General features: G+C 39.7%; 2 protein-coding genes across 2 annotated transcripts in view; both read right to left on the minus strand.

Annotated features, from left to right (window-relative positions):
- The window catches only part of UGDH (UDP-glucose 6-dehydrogenase), a 25,174-nt gene extending 16,113 nt beyond the window's left edge, over positions 1 to 9,061 (minus strand). The window contains exons 1-2 of the mRNA XM_027836639.1: positions 8,916 to 9,061; positions 208 to 376 (exon numbers count right to left, since the gene is read on the minus strand). Coding sequence (XP_027692440.1) covers positions 208 to 369 — 162 coding nt within the window. The 5' untranslated portion in view covers positions 370 to 376; positions 8,916 to 9,061. The remainder of the gene's footprint in view (positions 1 to 207; positions 377 to 8,915) is intronic.
- On the minus strand, positions 8,494 to 24,472 carry LOC114023806 (basic salivary proline-rich protein 3-like). Its single transcript, XM_027836616.1, has 4 exons — positions 24,430 to 24,472; positions 9,126 to 9,668; positions 8,660 to 9,083; positions 8,494 to 8,605 (listed from the first exon to the last, which is right to left on the minus strand). The coding sequence occupies exons 1-4, from the start codon at positions 24,470 to 24,472 to the stop codon at positions 8,494 to 8,496; spliced, it is 1,122 nt and encodes a 373-aa protein (XP_027692417.1).
- Between the last annotated feature and the right edge of the window lie 700 nt (positions 24,473 to 25,172).

Here is a 25,172-nt window from a genome sequence, read left to right on the forward strand (position 1 = left end):
TTCCTCTAATTCCAATGAAGTAATTTTCTAGACCATCTACCAAAAGTAACTATGATTCTCAAATTAGTGGGCTCGTATAAATGATGCTATATTCTCTACTACCATTTGAGATGATAATTTCTATGGGAAGTGTTAAGTAGGCTGGCAAAAGCAACAAGAAAACAAAATTCTGGGAAGAAAAGCAAATATGTTTTTAGTATACTTTACCTCATAAATTGGGAGTGTGGCCGAATTCCACGCATTGATTCTAGATTCGTTAACATCAACAACTGTGACCTTAATTTCAGGGCACATATGTGCAATGACACTACACGTGGGTCCTCCAACATAACCGGCTCCAATGCAACAGATCTTCTTGATTTCAAACATGATTATACTAGAAAGGAAAGACAAAAGAAATTACAGATGTTATTACAATTTTAGAAAACAAAAATAAACAAAAAAAAACTGGGTAAGTTACATATTTGACATAGTTTATGAAAATATAAGTTGAGTGACATCTGGAGAGAATTCCTATGTGAGATGAGAAATGAAGATATTGATATAATTGATATAATTATGGCCAGACTTACGGTGAAAAAACTCCAAAAAAGTGACCTAGTGAGTGACCCACAGAAGTACAAAGTGTTGAGGCAGGGCCACCATGATAGTCCAGACAAAAAGTGCTGAGAGCCTGAACAAGGGTGGGAGTGGCAGCTACTGTACAAGTGGGAAAGAAGGGAGCGGTGACCAGATTTGGCAACTGATTGAATATATGAAGTGAGAGGAAAGAGTCGAGGATGACACACACCAAGGTGGAAGGCCTGCGTGACTGAAAGAAGTTCAGAAAGGCAATGGATTTGGGATGAAAGATCAGTTCTGATCAGGGCATGCCGAGCCTGAAGTGCCTATAGGATTTTCAGGCTAACATGGCCAAAAGGCAGCTGGTGCATGCTTGGCTAGAACTCGGGAGAGAGCTAACAGCTAGATCTAATCTAGCTAAAGATGATAACTGAAACCCTGAAAGCTGATGAGATCTCCCATGAGATAAGAGAGAGAAAGGTCCAGAACAAAGCCCTAGGGAACATTCAGTTAGCAGGCATACCACTGATAAAAAAAATCAGCAAAGGAGACTGAGAAAGACCAGCAAGGAGAATCAGGAGGACAGAGTATTGGATTTTAAAGTTTGAAAACTGGTTTATGTCTATTATTTAAATGCAGAAAAAGTAAGATTAAAAAGTTTAATTTTAAACAAATTTCTTAAACGTGTTACTGTATTTCCAGATCAGCTGCCCAAAATGTTCCTATCAGTCATCCTGACAGGTTTATTATCTATTGTAGAAAAGAGAGTGTGTATGTGTAGGTGTGTGTGCACGAGTATGTATGAAAGTCATATGGTTTCATGACAATTTCTCTGAAATTTCATTCAATTTCCTTTTTCTGAGTCTATAAATATTAATCAACACCCCAATTTTAGTTCATTTTCAAATAAGACTTAAGTGAAAAAAATGAGCACACTGGCCACAAATATTATGGTCTACTTTATAAGGATCATGGTAAATGAATAAAATAACATTCTAGTTTACCTTTGTGAGTTTGTTAGGCAAGAATCAATTCAGTAAGGTCTGACTACCTAATGAATTTAAAGAATTTTTTTCAAGGGTTCTATCTCACCAATATCTATATGCTTTCATAAATCTTCCAAAGAGATCTACTTGCTGTACCAAAGGCCTTCCTCTACCTGTTTTTAAAATAGATTTTTATTGGTATCTTTTGTTTTTATATCACCTAGATTTCTCTCTTGTATACTTTCCTCTATGAATCCCCCAAAGGACCACCTTGTATTTTTTAAAAAAAAGTTTTTAACTGAGAAAGAGAGAATTAGCAAAACCAATCAATTCATTAAAAATAATATTACACATGCAAATTTGCTATACTCTCGAACTTTCCACCTCTGCAAGAGAGGGAGTTATCATCTCATCTCTTCTTTGAAGTCATGTTTGTTCTTTATTATTTTGTACCATTCATTTTCAACTGTTTTTTGTGGTTGCTGTTCTTTCCATTTATATTGTTGCAGTTATTGTCTAAATTGATTTCCTGGTTCTGCTCACTTCCTTTTGGATCAGTTCACATAAATCTTTCCATGCCTGTCCGAATTTTTATTTTTATAGTTTCTCATAGCTCGGTAATATTCCATTCCTATATCACAACTTTTTTTTTAGCCATTCTTTGTATCTAGTTCTTTGCTATCACAAAAAGTGCTACTATAAATTTATATATAAATATAATTTTATATATATATATATATATATATATATATATGGATAGAGAGAGGGAGAGAGAGACTCTTAAGTATCCCTTTGGAGTATAAGTCTAATTGTGTAATCTCTAGGTCAAAAGCTATGCATATTTTAATCATTTTATTTGTATAATTTCAAACTGCTTTCAGGATGGTTATACTGATTCACAGATACAACAACAATGCATTAGTGTGTCTGTCTTTCTACAGACCCTCCAACATTATTCCCATCTTCTGCCACCTTTACCTATTAGCTGCCTTCCAGGCAAAACCTCAGGTTGTTCAGATTTGTACTTCTCTAGTTATTAATTATTTGGAGCATTCTTTCATATTGTTATTAACAGTTTACATTTCTTTTGAGAATTGTTTGTTCATATCATTTGACATTTTCTCTAATGGGCAATGGATTTTGTTTATATGTTGGTTGTTTATATATCCTGAACACCAAAGCTTTATCTGAGAAATTTGATACAAAGTTTTCCCCACAGTCAATCACTTCTCTTCTTAGAAGCATTAATTTTACTTGTGCAAAGCTTTTCATTTTCATGAAATCAAAACTAACTATTTCATCTTTGGTAACTGCCTCTATGTTTTATTTTAAGAATTCATTTCCTGCTATTCACCTCCAAAGAGAACTGATGAACTCTAAGTGCAGATTGAAGCATTTTTTTACTTTCTTTATTTTTCTTGTGTGTGTGGGCTTTCTTTTGTAACATGACTAATATGAAATGTTTTGTGTGATTTCACATGTATAACTGATATATTGCTTGAGAGAGGAGCAGAAAGGAGAGAATCTGGAACTCAACATTTCAAAAAATGAATGTTAAAAATTTTTAATTGGGAAATACTTGATTATATATACACACACATATATAATTCATCTACCTACATTTTAAAAATGGTATGTCACAACATGACTATTATGGAAGTGTTCTGCATGACCACACATGTATAACTTGTATTGAGTTGCTTGCCTTCTCAACGAGGGTAAGTAGGGAGGGAGGAAGGGAGAAAATTTGGAACCCAAAGTTTTAAAAACAAATGTTAAAAAAAATGTTTTCACATGCAACTGGGAAATGGAGTACAGAAATATATCCTGCCCTGCAGGAAAATTGAAGGGGAAGGGGATAAGAGAAGGAGGAGAAGAGATAGAAAGGAGGGCAGATTAGGGGAAGGGGTATTCAGAATGCATGCCATTTTGGGGTGAGGGGAGGAACGAGATGGGGAGAAAATCTGGAACTCAAAATCTTGTGGAAGTGAATGTTGAAAACTGAAAATAAGTAAATTAAAAAAAATTAATAAATAATGAAAATGGTATGGTCTTTAATATTCAAGTCATGTAGCCATTTTAAATTTAATGTGTAATATAATTTAAAATACTGGTTTAAACCTAATTTTTGCCCGACTGCATTGCAGTTTTCCTCTAGGGTTTTTTTTTTTAAATATTCAGTGGTTTTCATCAGTGAAATACTCAGGCTGACCATGTTACCTCTTTCTCTACTTATCTCTTCCTTTCTTGTCTTTTTCTTTTTTTTTGCTCTTGCATCTAACTTGTCATTTCATTAGTGTAAGGAATTTCCAGTGAGAGAACTATCAACAGAGTAGCAACTGTTCTCCAATTTATAGTCTTAGCTATATTATAAAGCAACAGACATCAAAATCATTTGGTATTGATTAAAAATAGAAAAGTAGATCAATGGAAGAGACTAGACAAAAGAGAATCAGAAACAATGGAATTCAATAGCCCAGTGAAATTCCCTGAAAACATAAACTACTTATGAAAAATTTCTGGGAAAGCTAGAAAGCAGCTGGGATGCTAGGTGATGGAATTCTGGTTCCCTCTTCCAAGCTTCACTATTTCTGTCAAAGGCACCACTATTCTTTCAGTCTTTCACAAACCTCAGCATTAACTTGGATAATGCTAATTATCAGCACAGTACCTGGCACATATTTAGCATTTAATAAATGCTTGCTGACCTGACTCCTAACTTTGCTTTATCCTACATGATAACCAATTACCAAAATCTTGACATGTCTACCTCTTTGTAACTGACCCCTTCTCTCTACCCACACAGCCACCACGTTGGTTCAGGGGTCCATATCACCCCTTACCTTAATTACTGCAACAGCTTCACACCTGGTCTCCCTGCCACAAATCTCTTACCACTTCAGCCCATCCCCCACACAATACCTCTAAAGTGATTTTCCTTAAGCGGGCATTAGACCATGTCACTCCCCTATTCATCAATTCCAGTAGCTCCTTATTGTCTTTAGGGTAAAGTATAAACTCTGTTTAGCTTGTAATGCCCTTCACAACCTGATTCACTGAATTTTACTCAACTCTAAATAATCTTCGATCCAAACAGTCTTCCTCTGTCTCTCCAGGCCTTTGCTATCCCTCATGTCTAGAAAGTCACTCCCTCTTCATCTGTGTCTCACAGAATCCCTCTCTTCCTTCAAATATAAAGTTCTTGAAGGAACAGACAAAAGTGACATCTACATCAGTGGTTTTTAACCTTTTTCATGTTATGGATCTCTTCGGCATTCTGGTGAAAAGCCCACGGACCCCCTTCTTTGAATGAGGTTTATAAAAGCATAAAATAAAATTCAGAGCATTACAAAGAAATTCAATTATACTGAAAGTTATCCAAAAAAATCATTTAAATAATTTAATAGATCCTAGGTTAAGAAGCCCTGTTCTACACAAAACTTTTCCCCCCAAATGCTAGTGCCTTCCCTCCAAAACTACCTTGTATTTATTAATTACCTTGCATTTATTCCACATATACACACTCCATCTCTCAGCTGGGGGCATTTTTTCTGGCTGTCCCCCACTCCTGGAATGCTCTCCCTCCTCTGCTCCAACTACTGACCTCCAAGGCTTCCTTTAAGTCTCAACTGAAATCCCAGCTTCTTACAGGAAGCCTTTCTTAACTTCTCTTAATTCCAGTGTTTTTCTCTTTTAATTATTTCCCATTTATCAGGTGTATAGCTTGTTTTGTATATATTTGTTTGCAAGTTGTGTCCTCCATTAGATTGTAAACTTCTTGAGGGCAGGGTCTATCTTTTGCCTCTTTCTGTAACCCTATGGCTTAGCACAGTGCCTGACACATGGCAGGCATTTAATAAACGTTGACTGACTGATACATTTGTTGCCTACACCATTAGAGTGTAAGCTCCTTGTAGGTTGAGATTGTTTTATTCATCTTACTTGTACACCCAGACCCTGGCAAAGCACCTGTCATAAAACAAGTGCTTAATAAATGTTTATTAATTAACTGATGATGAACTATAGAAAAGTCTTTGACCAGTCTAATATTTTGTATATAGGAAAAGAGACTGGATCCAAGAAGACAAGTTAGGAGACTTTTGCTATCTAATCACTTGGTAACTCAGTCCCGCAGCTCAGGACAGAGATCAAGGTGGAAGACAGATTTAGTAGCTGTGGTGGTCCCCCCAAAAATCTGGTTTTTTGGGGGGGGGAGCCTGGAATCTTACAAGCTACCTCTGATTTAGACCCCAGTCCCTCTTCCTCATTTCCACATTCCTTTTATAGAATCGTCTAGATCTGAAAACTTCCAAGTCCCATGACTACATAGTCAGGGCCTCTATCTCTGTGCTTTTAACATCAGAGATAGGGAATCATCAGACACACTTGTGAGATCCTGAACCCTCCCTATAAAGCGCCACGCCTTTGGCTTTCCTGAACATCCCCTTCTAGGGACGTCCACAGAATGATGACTATGAGGGTCATCGTAACTTAAAAGTTCAAGTCACAGTGGTGATACAATCTGCATCAGCGGATAGAGTATCCACACTGATAAATCATCAGCTGCTTGGAGTCTTAAAGAAGGAAGGTGTCTTTCAGTAGTATTCCTCAAATCACACCACATAGGGTAGACAGCCTCTTAGCAGCAATTTATGATCCTTACTGCTACTCTGTAGACAGAATCATCACCTCTCTACCAAGCCAAATGGTCATTCATATGGAGGACTCAATAAATAAACAGCTGTCAAATATACCTAACACATAGCTTAGCCACAAAGGCTAACCTTGCAGATGAAACACATTAGCACAGGACAGTCAGAATCCTTTTGCTCCCACCTCAAGTCGTCCCCCCCGCCCCACTTCTCCCAGTGGCCCACTGTCATCTGAACTCCTTTGTCAAATAAACTATGCAGCTATACAGGGACTGCAATCAGTTCAACCTGTCTTATCAATCAATGACCACTTAAGGCCTACAGAGCTCTCATGTAATAATCATTGTTTTTCTTGCCAGTACACTGGTGGTTTAGGTGTGTTTTAAGTCCTGATTAATAATAGCTTTCATGTATATAGTGTTTTAAGGTTTGCACAGTACATTATAGGCACTATCTCATTTGGCCCTCAAATCAACAGTGAGAGCCAGGTACTATTATAAGGAAACAGAGAATTTAAGCGATTTACCCAGGGACTCCCAGCTAGTAAAGGGCTAAGGTGGGATTTGAACCTAGGTCCTCCTGACTTCAAGTCCTGTGGTCTACCCACTATGACATTAAGTATGTACTATGGATGACAATGATTTAACTTTTCTTAGAAGCTAAATGCAACACTGCCACAGGAGGCCTAATTTTTAACAATTGTGAATAATGCATTTCATCAAAAACTATAAAGTGCAATTCAGAAATTTCTACATTATTAGAACTAGAAGAAGCCCTAGAGATACATACACTCTTGCTTACCATTTCTTCCTTTACCTTATTCCTCTTACATTTTTTCTTCAGCCAACCTCCAATCAACACAATCACTTCCCACAATTCCTCCCTTCTCCTCTATCCAAAACTTCTGCCTTACTTTCCTTTCTTTAGTTTTAAACCTACAGCAAAACCAGTTCTACTATGCACTCTACACCACCATAAAGGGACCAGGGGCTGATCACCTTGCCTACCCTCATCCTTGAGTCACCCTCCACCACCTTGTGCAGGAAAGCACCTCTGGAGAAAAAGTCAGCCTACTGTGTCTACTATAAACACATATTAACTGGATCCTCAATGCTAAATGAAAATACCTTTATTCTCCATCACACAGTGGGTATTCCCAACCTCTTCTTTAACTCTTACTCTAACTTACTTAACTAACCCTGACTTCTCTTCCAGCATATAACCACACTATACCTCTACTTCACAAAATGTTAGTAAATCAATCACTATTACAACATTACCAAACGTTAAATTTTGACTTTAATATATATAGTACTGTTATTTTGCTATTCAATGTTATTTTTTTTTTAGCATTTTTACAGAAAAGCCATAAAAGTTATACTATAAAACCACAGGCAAACCTAATATTCATTTAACAATTGTTATTTTCCCTCTCCCTGCTTTTTAAGGCAAACACTGAGAATTTCACCAACTAGGTATATAATTTGAAGTAGAAATAGAACAGTGGGATAAAAATCTAACTAATCTCTTCACTAGGTTACTTGCTTGCAATGCAGGCAAACTTGTTATTTTAGTCCGGTTACTAATAGGTAAATTGCAAAGCAGACAGTAAATTCTTTCATTCCCAGAACCTTCCTGAAGAGTCAGAACAGATTACTGTACTCCATTTCTAAGGGGAATTGAAGAAACTGAAAAGACCCACATTGTGGTCTGTTAATGGACCCACTGTATATGGATCTAAAGGCCATTTATTGCATTAAGAGCAGTCCTCTCTTAGAAACTCCTCCCTCTCTTCCGGGCTCCAGAATTTCCAGGTCTACTTTGTCCTCCTACCAAAAATCTGGGAGTCTCCAAATTTTCACAACAGGGCTTCCTGTGTAAGAGGTGGGATACATCCTCTCTTTTGAAACTCAACTACAACTCATTTGCGGGGGGTGGGGGGGAGGCGGAGGTAAACCACAGATTCTAGAGCCAAGTATAGGAGGCCAAATCAGCTAATCCTACAACTGAGAGGCTCAACTGGCTTCAAGGCCTTCTAAGGTTTTTTGGTGTTTGTTCCCCCCCCCCCCCCCCCGAGGCAGCAAGAGGAAATGGAGAAAGTAGCTCCCCCAGAGTGCTCAGGGTCTTTTAGATGAAACAAAAGCGGTTAAGAACAGAAGGCAATCGGGGGCTCTTTAAGAAAAACAATATGCTCCGAAGTGCCAGGGGGTGGAGAAATTTGTAAGGTTAGCTGTATGCAAAATGGTTAAAGGGGGAGAGGAAATAAAAGGGGAGGACGTTGGGATCTCTCACACTTAAAAGTTGAGGTGGCTGGAGTGGGGCGGGGGATGGAGGTAGGAAAGTCTCAGGACTTCCAAAGGGAATGTTAGAAGCATGGTTGTCCAGACTGACCTGGGAGTGAGGGGGCTGCAGGGGTTAGGCTGGGAGCAAGGGGGTTCAGAGCAAGGTTGAGCTGGGGGCTAGGGGCTGCAAGCCTGAGTGGGGGCGAAAGTGCAAGGCAGAGCTGGTCTGGGGGCGCTGGGGTACAAGGCAAGGCTGGACTGGGCTCGGGCGAGGGGGCTGCAAGGCAAGGCTGCGTTGGAGGCGCTGGGGTGCAAGGCAAGGCTGGGCTGGGGGCGCTGGGGTACAAGCAAGGCTGGACTGGGCTTGGGGGCGAGGGGCTGGGCCAAGGAAGGCGTCGTCCCAGCCTGCCCGTCGCAGCCTCCTCGGAGCTTACCCGGGGGCGGCGGCTCCTGCCTTCGCTTTTCGCTCCTTAGTGGCAGCCGCCTGAGTCTCCGCCTTCCCACAGCTTCACAGCGCCCAAGGTGGCGCGCCCCGCCGGCCCCAGAAATTTGAAGGCTTCTGCGAGGAGCAGGGGGCGGCCTCGCAGCCCCGCCGCCGGCCCCTCCTCAACCCTCCCCTGAAGCCGCCACAGCCATTACAGCACGCAGGCTCGTAAGGCGTCCGTGGGCGGAGCCGGAGCCGTGGCCCCGCCCCGCGAAGGGCAGTGACCAATCGCCGGCGGCCACTTGGGGCCCCGACTCCCCGCGCCCTCCGCAGAGGCGCCGGCGGCCCTTCGGGTTCACCGGGTGTGCCTGGTGGTGGGGCGCTGGGATGCGGAGGGTGACTCCCGCGGCCCTTCCCCGCCCGGCGGATCCGGAGCTGTGCCCCGGCGCTTGTCCCGCCCAAGCCCCTGGGACAGGAGACCTGAAATCTGGGCCGCGAGCCCTCCCGAGGACTGGGGGAAGGGGAGCGTAATTCCGTCCTCTCCCCGGGGTCCGAGGGCGAGGCCGGCAGGGAACGAGCTCACCCTCGGGCCACACGTAATGTTCTCCTGCGGGCGGGGGCGGGGGCGGACCCGCCCTGGGGCACCAAAGCCCGCCGGGGGGAGGGGGTCCCGCCCCTGTTTGGTCAAAAACAGCGTCCGCCTGTTGAGGTCTGCGAATCTTTATTTGGTTTCTTACGTGCCTCTGAATGATTAACGCGATTTCTGTGGGAGACCCCTCTTCACCCCTGCTCCGAAAGTGCCGTATGCCCCAGTTTACCTCATCTGTCAATTGGAGATAATAATTGCGTCTACCATGCAGAGTGTTCTGAGGATCAAATGAGATGTTCTAGAGGGCTTTACAAACCTTAAAGCGAGATGTAAAGCTAGTTAATTTTATTTCCTTTTATATTGAATAGAAGGCATAGGAATTGTAGATTATCATATATTATACTTAATTTTGTGTAAATATAAATATTGTATGTTGTTTCGCTCTTCTCCAACTCTGTAACCCCATTTGGGGTTTTCTTGGCCCAAAAAAAATGGGTTGCCATTTCCTTCTCCAGTGTATTTGATGGATGGGGAAACCGAGACAAACAGGCTTAAGTGAGTTGCCCTCTAACAGCTAGTTAGTGTCTGAGTTCAAATTTGAACTCAAGATGAGCCTTCCTGACTTAGGGCCCGGTACTGTAGGCCCCCCACCACCACCTAGCTGCCCAAATATTATATAAATACTTGCAACAATTTTAATATATAATATATCCAGTAACTTTAATATACAACACAACTATTTTATAATTATATTTATCATCAATTTATAATTATAAAATGTGTTATAATTGGAATTAAAAGTTATTACTATATAATTAGACACATATGATTATAATACCTAGTAAATTACTTTCTACTCTAGGTTTCCAGTCTGTATTTTTGGTCCCCATATCCCGATTTGGCTTTTAGTACACTTTCAGTTCAATTCAATAAACATTTATTAGGTACCTACTAAATGCCAGGCACTACTGAGGATACAAAAAAAGGCAAATGACAATCCCAGCCCTCATGGAGATTACAATCTAATGGGGAACCTTTATCTAATTCAATAGAGTAGGATTAACAAATCTATATATATAATTATGTGCTTAGCACAACGCCTGGCACTTAGTAGTTGTGTGGGGACCAAAAAAACAGATTGGAAACCGAGCAGTAGAGAGTAACCTACTACAGCAGAGCTTCTTAACTTTCTGTGTGTGTTCTCTGAATGCTTTGGCAGTCTGGTAAGGCCTGTGAACCCCTTCTCAGAATAAGGCTTTTAAATGCATAGGAGTACAAAGGGAACCAATGATATTGAAATACAGTTTTTAAACATTTTTAAAAATTTTGATACAGTAATCTGCGTGTTTTATTAAATAACATTTAGAATATAGTCAAGTCAAAGGCTTTAATAACTAGTAATTCAAAGCATATTTGTACAAATACATATGTAATAACTGTAATATGACATGAAAATATTTGATCTTTCTTTTAGTGGAAGTCACAAGTACTGCTAATACTACTGTGTTTTTGGGTAGCTAAAAGCTAAATTAGAAGTTAGTGAAAATAAAGATGTAATTTTTTTTCCCATCCAAGTTCTGACTCTCTGATAGCCAGATGGCTATGAATTTCAACTTCCCAACATCTCTTGTATCTTTTTCCTGTGACTTTGCCACCACCCTTATGTAGGCCCTCAGCACCCTGTGCCAGGACTATTGCAATAGCTTTCTGGATGGTCTCCTTGCCTCAAGTCCATCCTCCACTCAGCTATCAGAGAAATCTTCCTAAATCTATGTCACCCTCCTATTCAGTAAACCCTCCTAGCTCCTTATCACCTCTAGAATCAAATATAAAATCCTTATTTTGGGTTTTAAAGACATTTATAATTTGTCCCCTTCCTACCTTTCTGATTTTCTTACATCTTACTCCCTTAACTCTGATGTCCCTTAACCCTTACTATTTCTTGCACAAAACACTGCTTCTCAGATGCCTAGAATGCTCTCAGGATTCTCTCCCTTCCCACTTCTGCCTTCTGGTTTTTTTTGCTCTCTTCCTTTATTTTGTGTTGTTATTGTTGTTGTTGAGTCCTTTCAGTTGTGTCCCACTCTCTGTGACCCCATTTGGTTCCTTTAAGTCTCAGATAAAATCCTATTCCCCCTTAAAGCTAGTGCCTTTCCTTTGATTATCTCTAATTTATCTTGTATGTATCCTGATTGCATATATTTGGTTCGATATGCTGGTTTATACTTGGTTTCTGACAGTCTGCTTTCCAATTTTGTCAGCAGCGTTTGTTAGATAGTGAGTTCTTACATCTGTAGCAAAGGTCTTTGGGTTATTCAAACAGTAGATTACTAGGTTCATTGGCTTCTGTATGTTGTATGCCTGATCTGTTCCACTGAATAACTTCTCTCTTTCTTAACCAGTACCAAGTAATATTGGTCATAACTTCTCTGAGATCTGGTACTGTTAGGCCCCTTTCTCACTTTTTTTTCATTAATTTCCTTAAGACTCAGAACCTTTTGTTCTTCAAGATGAATTTCAGTATTATTTTTTCCTAATTCTACAAAGTAATCCTTTGGTAGTTTGATTGGTATGGCTTTGAATAAGTTAATTTGAGTGATTATTGTCATTTTTATTATGTTGACTTGGCCTGTTGTTCAGTTGTTTTTAGTCCTGACTCTTCATGACCCCATTTGAGGTTTTCCTGGCAAAGGTACTGGAGTAGTTTGCCATTTCGTTTTCCAGCTCGTTTTACAGATGTGGAACTTAGGCAAACAGGGGTAAGTGACTTGCCTAGGATCTCACAGCTAATAAGTGTCTGAGGCCACATTTGAACTGAGGAAGATGAGTCCTCCTGTTTTTAGACTCGACACCCTATCCATTGTGCCACCTAGGTGCCAATTGATTCAGCCTACTGGTGAGTAATTCATATTTCTCTATCTATTTAGGTCTGTCCCTATTTCTGTAAAGACTTAACTAGTGCTTAGCACAGTGCCTGGTATACTGGCCGCACGCCGACCTTCTGCCAGCCGCACGCCGGTACCCACTCCTCCTATAAGGAGCACACTACCAGAGTCTTACTCACACTCGAGTCTTCGGTTCTCTGCCGGATAACCACACAGAGACGAGCCATCGGGAGGCACCAACACCAGAGCTTTATTCAGAGGCCAACACAGCAAACCATCATAGCAAGCCCAAGCAGCAAGGCCAGAGCAACAGGGCAGGAGCCAGGAGAGAGCGCGCATGATCTGACCACGCTTGTTCCTAAAAACCTACCTAGCCCCTCCTCCCCAGCCTGCTTACTAGCCAATGATTGTAGGGTCAGATACCGGAAGGGGCTGTCTGAGTTTAGCACACCAAGGGGGAGGGAGTGACGTAGGAGGCTAGGACCGGATACGGGGAGAAGGCATCTGGGATTGGCACATAGACAAGAGTACGTGACCTAGGAAGTCAGACTCAGACACTGGGAGGAGGGGTCTGGGTCAGTGCTGCACAAAGGGACCCAGGAAGTCAGGAAGGTCACAAGAGGCGTCTGGGGATGACGTTGCATATAGGGAGGGGACTAAGCAAAGGGAACTCAGTCCTCTGCCATCCCACTCCCACGTGGCACCGCCCCTTGCCTCAGGAGCTCAAGCTCCGGCTACTTCTTGTACCCAGCTTATCTCACACAGCACTGCCCACTGCCTCAGGGCTTCTCCATATCCAGCCCATCCCAGTTCACCACGACTCTGCCTACCACAGCCCCTGCCTCGACTTCCAAAATACCCAGATCTTACCCTACCCTTGCCACAGCTCCCAACCTGGTAGCTGCCAACATCAGACAGTCCCTCACAGCCTGGCACTGAATAAATGTTTATTGATTGACAGTTGTATTCATATAATTCCTCTGTATATGTGTCTGGTTGGTAGGCCCCCAAGTATTTTATACATTTTGTAGTTATATCTTCTGGTTCCTTGCAGTAAGACTCTTTACCTTTGATTGGAGGTGAAATGTTAGTTACTTTCTGTTTAAGATGCTGTAATACCACTGTCCTCAAAGTGGGGACAAGTTTTGGTAGTGGGGCATTCTAAAGAAAGCCTCTGAGATTAACACTAAAAATGCATCTTCTGGGTGAACCTCTGTGCATCAGAGAGCAAACTCCGAAACAGTGATTGTATAACCCTCTGCAAAAAAATATTCTTAGGTGAAGATTAATATGCAGAAGAGATTCCAAGAGAATCAAGGGTTGAAGGAAGGGGTGTGTGCTGGAGATAGCTTGAACCAGCTGAATTGTTATATTTTCTTTTTTTTTTTAGGCAGTTGGGGTTAAGTGACTTGCCCAGGGTCACACAGCTAGTAAGTGTCAAGTGTTTGATCAGAGGTCGCATTTGAACTCAGGTCCTCCTGACTTCAGGGCTGGTGCTCTATCCACTGAGCCACCTAGCTGCCCTGGATTTTCATTGTGAACATTTACACTTTGGAAATGGCAAATGCTACAACTCAGGGCTTGATTTTTTGGTAAACTTAAGAAAGTTATGGAGAAAATGTTAATAATGCAGATTAAACTTAGAAGTGTAACATGTCTTTTTTTTTGAGAGTTTTGAGAGCTAGTTGGTTTTTTGTTTTTCGTTTTTGATTATTTATTTATTTTTAGTTTTCAATATTCACTTCTGTAAGATTTTGAGTTTTAAATTCCCCCTCCCTCCAATCCCTCCCCCCCAAGATGGGTAAGCTAGTTGTTAAACATTTACCAGCACACTCTTGGCTGAAGGTGATACAAAAACTTTGCCCCTGGTTGTGCCAAGTAAACTATAAGCAAAAAACATGCACACTTCAATAGGGAGAAATTCCTTACTTTGCCAAAAGTGTGTTAGGCTAGAATATGATTTCTCTGGTTTCCTCACTACCTCCCATAGTACCCAGGGAAAAATGTTGGGATATCTTGGATATCGAAGAAAGATCATTGCCTTGGTTCAGCAGAATACAAACCAGCAGTGACCTCGGGAAGGGGATGAAAGAAAGATGACTTCCTAAAAGGAAGCTATACTCAGAGGGATAAGAAGACTTTTTACAAACACTAGGACTTTAGGGGATGCTGGGATATACAGGTCTCTAAAACCTTAGATTGTAAGTTCTTGTAGAATGCTGTTTGGTTTCCTTTTAATGAAATCTTCCTGTGGTATAATATAGCTTTAAATTTGGAATACTGACATTGATATAGCACCCGAGCATCAGCAGATTGCCTTATATGCATATCTCATTTGAGCCACACAATAAATCTATGAACTAGGTAAGAAGAAACTATAGGTCAGAAAAGTTTGACTTGCTCGTGTTTACACAGCTGTTATCAGAGGCAGGATATGAACACACCTGTTCCAGACTCCAAGCCTATCTTTCTATGCTAGGTCAACATTAGTGCAAATAGGAATCCCCTGAAATGATTCATTCTCCTTGACTTCTCTGCAGCCTTTGACACTGTAAATCACTCTCACCTCCTTAATACTCTCTTTTTTTCCTGGTTCTCCTCCTACCTTTCTGATCACTCATTCTCAGTCTCCTTTGCTGTGTCCTTCTCCAGGCTCTCCAACCCTACATCCTTCAGGGTTCTGTCTTGGCCTCTCCACTCTCCTCTTCTTCTAGTCTATACTACATCACGGGTGATCTCATTAGCTGCTATGGATTTAATTACCATCTCTATTCTATCACCTGCTCCAATCTCTCTGCTCACTTCCAACCTCACTTCTCTGACTGCCTTTCGAACATCTTGAACTGGATGTCCAGTGGGTATCTTAAACTCAACATGTCCAAAACAACTCATTATCTTTCCTCCTAAATCCTTCCCTCATGCCTTACCTTTCCTATTACTGTAGAAGGCAACACCATCCTCTCACTCCCTTAGGCTCACAACTAGGAGTCATCCTGGATTCCTCACTATCTCTCACCTCCCATATCCAAGTAGTCGCCAAGGTCTGTCAGTTTTATCTTTGTAACATCTCTTGAATATACTCCCTTCTCTCCTTTGATATGTCACCAGTCTAGTGCAGGCCTTCATCACTTCATGCCTTGATTACTGCAATAGCCAATTGGTCTGTCTGCCTAAAGTGTTTTCCCATTTCAATCAGTGATTTTCCTAAAATGCAGGTCCAATCATGTCACCACCACCTGCTCAATAAACTCTAGTGGCTTCCTTTTGCCCCCAGGAATAAATACAAAATGCTCTCTTTGACATTTAAAGCCTTTCAGAACCTAGACCCCTCCTATCTCTCTGGTCTGCTTGCACCTTAGTCCCCAACACATAATCTTCAAGCCAGAGACACTGGCCTCCTGGCTATTTCACGAACAAAACAATCCATCTCTCAGCTCCTGACGTTTTCTCTGGCTGTCCTTCATACCTGGACCACTCTCCCTCCTCAACTTGAATTACTGACCTTCCTGGCTTCCTTTAAATCCCAGCTAATATCCCACCTTCTACCAGAATTCTTCCCTAACCCCTCATAATTCCAGTACTGTCCTCTGTTAATTATTTTCTATTTATCTTGTATATAGCTTGTTTTGTATGTATTTGCATGTTTTCTTCCCCATTGAATTGTGAGCTCCCAGAGGTCAGAGAGTGCTTTTGCTTCTTTTTGTATCCCCAGCACTTAGCACAGCGCCTGACAGATAGTAGGCATTTAATAAATGTTTATTGCTTGATTGATTTGAAAGCACACTCCATATTTCCTTTGTGCTGGAACCAATTATTCTATTTTGCATAATTATAACTTCAAATATTACAAACATGAAAAATGAGAGTACTTGAGGGGATCCCATGCTTCACACTAATTGGGACCTGGCCTATCCATTTTGCCATGTTAGAAGAAACCTTCGAAATCATCTAATATTAGGGATTTTGAATCATTTTGTGTCATGGACCACTTTTGCTGTCTGGTGAAACATATAGACCTCTTCTCAAAATAGTTTATAGCCTATACTTATAACTGAAGGAAATACTCAATTTTAGTTAAATATTAGTGAAAATTAAAATATGTTTTTCCCATCTAAGCTCAGGGATGTGGACATCTATTCAAGAGGTCCTTGAACCCCAAGTTAAGAAACAATAATCTAGTTCTTTCTCTTTTTTTTTTTTTTTGGATAAGGAAACTGAGGAGTAGAAGAAAAAGTGACTTGCTTAAGATGACTCAGGCAGCACAGCCAGGATGGGAACCCAGCATCTCTGATTTGGAATACAGGGCTCTCTCACTTAGTCATGCAGGCATATGATGGATAGAGTGCTAGATAGGCTTCTGAACTATGCATCCATTAGAGATTTTTCAAGGTTTCTGGGTGGTATCAGAAGCCAAGAGATTAACCGTACACAGAAACACACAGACACACACGCACACACGACGTGCATGCGCCCATACATGCGTGTGCACTGCAGTACCACATTAAAAATGTACTTTGGCCTTCTGTGCCAGGTACCCTTGAAAGAATGGTTATAGAATATCTCATACTTAGGGGGAAGAAATGTTATAAAGGTTAAAACTTGGCCTAGACATGGAGAAAAAAGTTAAAATGTTTTTTTTATACCTTTAAGGCACCTTGTGCTATAAAATTAAGATTGAGACTCTTATCTCTAAGTACAGGTCTCTTTTTTGTTTTTTACTTTAAGGGCAGTATTACATCAGTCTGTACATTCAGTATTTTGGATAAAGGTTATTTCCATGTATTTTAAAGAAGCCTAGGTGTGGGGAGAGGGATTATGAGTTTAGAGAAATATGTCTAAGTGCCATAATTTTTATAATGCAATAAAGTTTGCTTGGTATCCTTATGGACCCTCTCATTTAATCATCATGATTCTGTGAGGTAGGTTGCACAAGTATTATTATGCTTGTTTTACAGGTGAGGAAATAGAGCCTGAGAGAGGTTAACTAACTTTACCAAAGTTGCACAATTAAGTAGTAGAGCCAATGAGCAAATCTGGGTTTTGTGACTCCCTCCTGATGAAATAATTGACCTCATTTCGGAAGGAACCCAAGAGCAAATATTCGTTGCCAACTTCTAGCAGATTCTAAAGACTATTGCAGAGAGAGAGTGAGAGATGTTTTGGACAAAAAAAGGAGTCCTACATTTTTTTTCCATTTTAAAATCTTTTTCTTTTCTGAAAAAGGATCTAAAAATGCCACTTGTTCCTCAAAAAAAAAAATGTACTGGTTTCCTATTGCTTCTGGGATAAAATTACATACTCCTCAGCTTGGAATTTAAACCCTCAACCATCTTGTTCTGACCTATCTTTCTATCCTTATTTTGTATTATTTCCCTTTAAACTCACTACTTTTCAGATCAGCTGGCCTTCTAGAAGCTCTGTGGACTAAACAAGCCATCTCCAATCTCTATCCCTTTGCACACTTTGTTCTCCATGCCTGAAAGGTACTCCCAACCTTGTCTGTCTTTAAGGATCAGCTCAGAAGCCACCTCCTTGGTGGGTCCTTCTAAGATCCCCTTCCTCAGCCTTCCCGGTTGTTAGTGATATTTCTCTTCTGAGATGACTTTGTATTATGCTTATCTGTATACATGTTTAATCTCCTTCAGTAAAATGTAAGCTCTTTGCAAGCAGGGATAATTTTGTCACACAAGTCATTTATCTATTCTGATATACATGTATATATATATCAGCATCTAAGTCGTGTAAATATATAAATAGTACTTAGGTAAATGGAATTGAATTGGAAAAGCAGGTATCATGTGAAAAGAATAGTTTGAGCAAAAAGTCTAAAGACAAGAGTATCATAACTTTCATTTTTCTCTTTGTATCTGAAGTTGTATTTTCCCTGTATTAACTTGGGGGTACTTAATGTGCGGGACCCGTATGCGGAGCTGCCTGAAATCTTAGACAAAAAACCCTGGTGACTTGGCTGTGCTGGACTTGTGCTATGAGGTCAATAAAAGCACTTTCCAGGAGTTGCGTTCACAATTAGTCATGAATGACCCTAGAAGTCTAGACAGCATCCCCAGTCTTCTCCCTGCCCATATCCTGTTTTCATTTTTCATGGATATGACTACAGAGTGGTAGGTTATGTGTGTAGGAATCATCTTGACTTGTCATGAAATGAATGTTTCCTAAAAATTCAGACTGCAGCAAGATCACAATTTTCATTGGACTCAATTTTGCCATTCTGACTTAAGGCCAATTTAATAACACTATAGTACTATAAGCCATGTGAGGTTTTCTGCAGGGTTTATTAATCACCCAGCTCCAAGGCAAAGAGAAGAAAAAGAGTTTAACAACCCAGCAATAGCACTTCTAGGGCTGTATCCCAAAGTGATTATAAAAACAGGAAAAGGACCCACATGTACAAAGTATTTATAGCAGTTCTTTCTGTGGTGGCAAAGAATTAGAAATTGAGGGGATGCCCATCCATTGGGGAATGGCTGAACAAGTTGGGGTATATGAATGTAATGGAATACTATTGTGCTACAAGAAATGATAAGCAGGTGAACTTCAGAAAAACCTGGAGAGCTTTGTATGGACTGATGCTGAATGAAGTGAGCAGAACCAGGAGAACGTTGTACACAGTAACAGCCATGTTGTGTGATGACTGACTTTGATAGACCTAGCACTTCTCACCAATGCAAGGATCTAAGACCTCACCAATGCAAGGATCTAAGACATCTCCAAAAGTCTCATGATGGAAAATGCCATCCATATCCAAAGAAAGAACTATGCAGTTTGAATGCAGATCAAAGCATACTATTTGCTCTTTTTTTCTCTTCTGTTTTGTTTTGTTTCTTCTTTCTTGTGGTTCTTCCTATTGGTTCTAATTCTTCTTTACAACATGACTAATGTGAAAATATGTTTAATAGGAATGTATATGTAGAGCCTATATCAGATTGCATGCCGTCTTGGGAAAGGGAGAGAAAATTTAAAACTCAAAAGTTTATGGAAGTGATTGTTGAAAACTAAAAATAAAAAAATTAATAAAAAAAGAAAAAGAGCTTAACAATGGAAAAAGAGGACTGTGGAAAGAAATTTGAATAATACAAATACAGTGACTAAAAAAAGTAGTCACTAATGTGACTATGTTCATACTCTTTGAACCAGAGACTCTATTACTGAGTTTAAACCCCAAGAAAGCCATTGATAAGAAGAAAGTCTCTGTATACACCAAAATATTTATAACAACCCTTTTTGTCATAGCAAAGAATAGGAAACAAAGTAGATGCTCATTGATTGGGAGATGAATGTCTAAACAAATTGTGGTACATGAATATAATGGCATATTACTGTCCTACAAGAAATGATGAATATGTCGAATACAGAGAAGCATGGAAAGATTTACATGAACTGATGGAGAGTGAAGTAAATAGAACCAAGAAAACAATATGGACAGTGATGACAATGTAAATGAAAAGAACAACCATACACAAAAAAATAAAAAATGTTGGAAAAATTATAAAGATCAAACCTGACTCAAGGAAGAGACATGAAAAGACATTCCCAATCTACCGCTTCTAGGAGGTGGGACATCCACAGGAGATACACATTACCCTTGTTTTTGGACTTTTTCAATATATTGATTGATTGTGCTCATTTTTCTCTTCTTTTTTTTTTGTCTTTAAAAATATTATTTCTTATATGGGAGGAGTAGAGGGATTTGTAACATGTAATGTATACATTGGACAGCTAGTTGGCACAATGGATTGAGCACTGGGCCTGGAGTCAGGAAGACCTGAGTTAAAATCCTACCTCTGACATTTATTATCTGTATGACCTTGGGCAAGTCACTTAACTGTTTGCCTCAGTTTCTTATTTGTAAAATGAGATAGAAAAGGAAATGGCAAACCACTCCAGTATCTTTGTCAAGAAAACCCCAAAAGGGATCACAAAGAGTCACACGTGACTAAAAACAACTGAATTTTATATATAGTGTATATATATATATATATATATATATATATATTCTCATATTAGCTGAACAACAACCTAGAGAAATTGAGAATATCAATATTACTCACATTTTATAGATGACAGAACTAAAAGGGACTGTCTAATGGTTATACAACTAGTAAACATCAGGTAGGATTTGAACCCCCAACAATTCTTTCTCTGGATGTGGATAGCATCCATCATCCATCTTTTGGAATTGTCTTTGATCATTGCATTGCTGAGAAGAGCTCCATCAGTCATACTTGATCATCACACAGTGTTGCTGTTACTATGTACAATATTCTCCTGTCCTCACTTCACTTTGTATCAGTCTTTCCAGGTTTCTCTGAAATCATCCTGCTCATTATTTCTTATGGCAAAATAGTATTCCATTTCATTATATACCACAGCTTGTTCAGCCATTCCCCAATTGATGGGCATCCCCCCAATTTCCAATTCTTGGCCATCACAAAAAGAGCTGCTATAAATATTTTTGTACATGTAGGTCCTTTTCCCTTTTTTATGATCTCCAGACGTAGTAGTGGCACTGCTGGATCAAAGGGTATGCACAGTTTAATTGTCCTTTGGGCATAGTTCCAAATTGTTCTCCAAATGGTTGGACCAGTTCACAACGCCAACAGCAGTGCATTAGTTTCCTGATTTTCCCACACTTTCTCCAACATTTATCATTTTCCTTTTCTGTCGTATGAGTCAATCTGATAGATATGAGTTGGTACCTCAGAGTTATTTTAATTTGCATTTCTCTAATCAATAGTGATTTATATAGTTTTTTCAAATGACTGTAGATAGCTTTGCTTCATCTGAAAACTACCTATTCATATCCTTTGATCATTTATCAATTGGGGAATGACTTGCATTCTTATAAATTTGACTCATTTCTCTATATATTTGAGAAATGAAGTCTTTATCAGAGACACTTGCTGTAAAAATTATTTCCTAGCTCTCTGCTTTCCTTCTAATCTTGGTTGCATTGGTTTTGTTTGTGCAAAACCTTTTAAATTTAATCTAATCAAAATTATTTATTTTACAACTCATGATGCTCTCTATAGCTTGGTCATAAATTCTTCCCTTTTCCAAAAATCTGAAAGGCAAACTGTTTCTTGCTTTCCTAATTTGCTTATGGTATCACCATTTATGTTTAAATCATGTATCCATTTGTAAGATGTTGGCTTATACCTAATTTCTGCCATACTATTTCCCAGTTTTCCTAATAGTTTTTGTCAAATAGTGAGTTCTTATCCCAGAAGCTAGGGTCACTCCAATATCTTTGCCAAGAAAACTCCATATGGGGTTTTGAAGAGTTGGACACAACTAAACAACACTTCATGATTCTAGGTACAATGCTTCTTTTAAAAAAAATAACATTTTTATGACTGCAATAAATAAGAATATTTCAACATATAAAGAACAACAGAAAGCAACTGTATATAAAATTATGAATCTCTATTATGTACAGCTTATTTTTTTTTAATCTGTGTATTAAATTTAACAAGATGTTACCAATACTGTCCTGCTTGCTTGTGTGTCCTTTTAGGTTTCCTTCTGTAAAATTTTTAATATTTAATTGACATTCTTTTCTTTTTTGTATCACTATGGCTACTCCTCTGCTCCCTCCTCACAGCCCAGCAGAAATTAAAGCTCTCCCCTGTAACATGTCAGTATTGTCAAGTACAACAAATTCATGTGTTGGCTATATCTGAAAATGTCTCAGTATTCTTTACACTATATTTCACCACTTTCCATATGAGAGCTTAATGTAAAAGAATTCTATGTAAATAAACAAGAAAAATAATTCTGGATGGATTATGTGTTTGTTTGCATTAATTAATTGAATGTGTCAGGCTTCCCTTCTCTCTGGTTATCAGGCTTTCCAACCTCTGAATCCAGTGTGACGTAAAGGAAAAAGAATAGCTCAGAAGGCACTATCAAGGACAGAAACATTCTCTAACCTAGCTTGTCTGCACTGCCTTCCTTGTTGGGCTAATAGTACTCCCTTTTCTTTTTTTTTAAGTGAGGCAATCGGGGTTAAGTGACTTGGCCAGGGTCACACAGCTAGTACATGTGAAGTGCTGGGTCTGAGGCCGGATTTGAACTCAGGTCCTCCTGACTTCAGGGCCGGTGCTCTATCCACTGCGCCACCTAGCTGCCCCAGTACTCCCTTTTCTAATGTCTATTCTGTTTCCCCCTTCCCCCCACTGCGTTTCCAGTTGTGTTTCCTGCACCAGAAGGCCAGGTCCAACTAAGACCACCTTACTATATAAATCACTATTGATTAGAGAAATGCAAATTAAAATAACTCTGAGGTACTACCTCATATCTATCAGATTGACTCATATGACAGAAAAGGAAAATGATAAATGTTGGAGAAAGTGGGAAAATCAGGAAACTAATGCACTGCTGTTGGCGTTGTGAACTGGTCCAACCATTTGGAGAACAATTTGGAACTATGCCCAAAGGACAATTAAACTGTGCATACCCTTTGATCCAGCAGTGCCACTACTACATCTGGTATATCTAGTATGAATATGTTCTAGGATGGAGGTGTCAAAAATAGATTCCTCCTGAGAGCCCCAACCATATTAAAATGCAACTAGGCAATATTCAATAATTTAATACATATTATTTAATAATTAGTGTTAATTTCATATTTAATAATTTGGTGATTTAATATTTAATAGATTAAATAAATTATATACATTATATTTTAAAGCTAAGTCAATACGTGGCCTACCTGGATCCTCATGAATAGATTAGTGTGCCCATTTCTGGTTAACTTTGATGCCATTGTTCTGGGCAACTAAGGATACTGCCAAGACCCTATTTGCCTAGTTTCAGAATTTTGCTTTTTAAAAGGTTCCTCTCTATCATTCTGATATTGGTATCTGTTGGTATTGCTAGACTAGATGATCAGATGCTGCATTGGAAGGATAAGTCAGAGTGAAATCAGTATTAACAACCCTTAGGACATAAGCCCTAGCTTCAATGGCTAGGGTTTTCCTGTGTGCTTATTGACTCTCCCTACTCCCTCTGATCCCAGATCCTCCTTTTTATGTTATTTGGAAATGAATCTACCAAACTAGTCCTCAGTCACCTGTACCCCCTATCAGATTCCTTAGAATGGCAATAGCCACATCCTGCTTGTGATGGGGAGTATCCCAAGGTAAAGGAATAGATACTGGACCTATGATTTCACTAGTATAGGGAACTCCCAGATAAGGAGACAACTTCTTCAACTGCAAGTCAGCTAGCACCTTCTCTGTATTATATTGTTCTCTCTCCCCACACTAATCCTACTGTGCAGACTAAGACCAAGGTGCCCTAAGAAAAGGTAAGGATTGTTGGTGGGATCAGAGAGGGCTTCATGAATAGGGGCTTCCTTGAAGTGAGGAATTTTATTAGACTGAGGTTGGAGAGAATGCTTCCCATATCTGGGATAGTCTGCACAAAATATGGGAGACAATAATAAGATCAGGGAATAACTAAGTCTAATTCAGCTGGAATAAAGGCTTTACACAAGGAAAAAACATGAAATAAAGCTGAAAAGGCAAATTGGCGCCAGAGCACACAGGACCTTACATGTCAGGAGTAATGTGGTCAAAGCTGTGTATTATGAATGAATAAAAAAGCATTTATTAAATGCTTAACTAATTGTAAAGCACTGTGCATACAAATGGAAAAGTAAGACAATCATTGCTCTGAAAGAGCTCACTTTAATCAGGAAAACAACATATATATGAAGTTTGAGTAGAAAGTCACATGAAAAGGTACTATGGTTCTTAGGGTACAGAGGCAAAGCAGGTGATAATACATTTTTTAAAATGTGATTTTTTTTTTACTAATAATCATATCCATTTCTGATGTTGAACCAAAGCCAAGGATTTGGTATCAAGAGTTTTATTTTCCAGGTCTTTAGTAGCTGTAGTGGCCTGGATTTTTAGCACGTGGCAGAAGCATTTGTTAGGTGGCATCTTTCCAAAGGTTGCTTCCTGAGATTTTGGTTACAAGACTGTGCTGGAAGGTGCTGCCATTCTTGAGGCTCTTGGGTTTACCTGACAGCAGCGGTTGGTCACTGATGTCGACTGCTCTCATCATCGACAGCTATGGAGTTTGGGGCTGGCAACAGGGCTGGTGCTATCAGGAAGATTATTTTGGGTTTTGACAACTATGGAAAAAATAGACTGGAGGAGAGACTAAAGGCATAGTGAGTAGAATGTGGGGCTTAGGGTCAAGAAGACCTGAAGTCCTGCCTGATTTGCTTATTAGCTATGTAACTCTGGGCACATTGCTTAACATTTAACATTGGTCAATTTGCTGATCTATAAAATCTGCCATACAAGGTTGTGCAAGGATCAAATGAAATGATAAAGCATTTATTAAAGGTGCAGTGCTAAGTGCTGGGGATACACATACAAGCAAATAACACAGTCGTTATGTTAAAGGCACTTTTATCCTAGTGGAGAAAGACAGTACATAAGGGGGAACTGGAGATCAGGGGAGGAGGAGAGAGGGCAAGGATGTTCTCTAGGAGATAAGAGACATCCAGAGGGAATTAAGCTGGTAGTAAACCTAGGGCTTTTTATGAAATGGGGGTGAGGGGTGGGGAGTGGGTCCAACTAATACATTATTGTGAACTGACCCAACTATTCTGGAGAGCAATTTGGAATTATGCCCAAAAAACTGTGCACATACTCTTTGACCCAGCAAAGCACTACTAGGTCTGATGTATCTTAAAGAGATCAAAGGAAAAGAAAAAGGACATATATGTACAGAAATATTGATAGCAGCTCTTTTT

This window comes from Vombatus ursinus, unplaced genomic scaffold (genome assembly GCF_900497805.2).
Source record: "Vombatus ursinus unplaced genomic scaffold, bare-nosed wombat genome assembly UNPS02014818.1, whole genome shotgun sequence".
NCBI lineage: Eukaryota > Metazoa > Chordata > Mammalia > Diprotodontia > Vombatidae > Vombatus > Vombatus ursinus.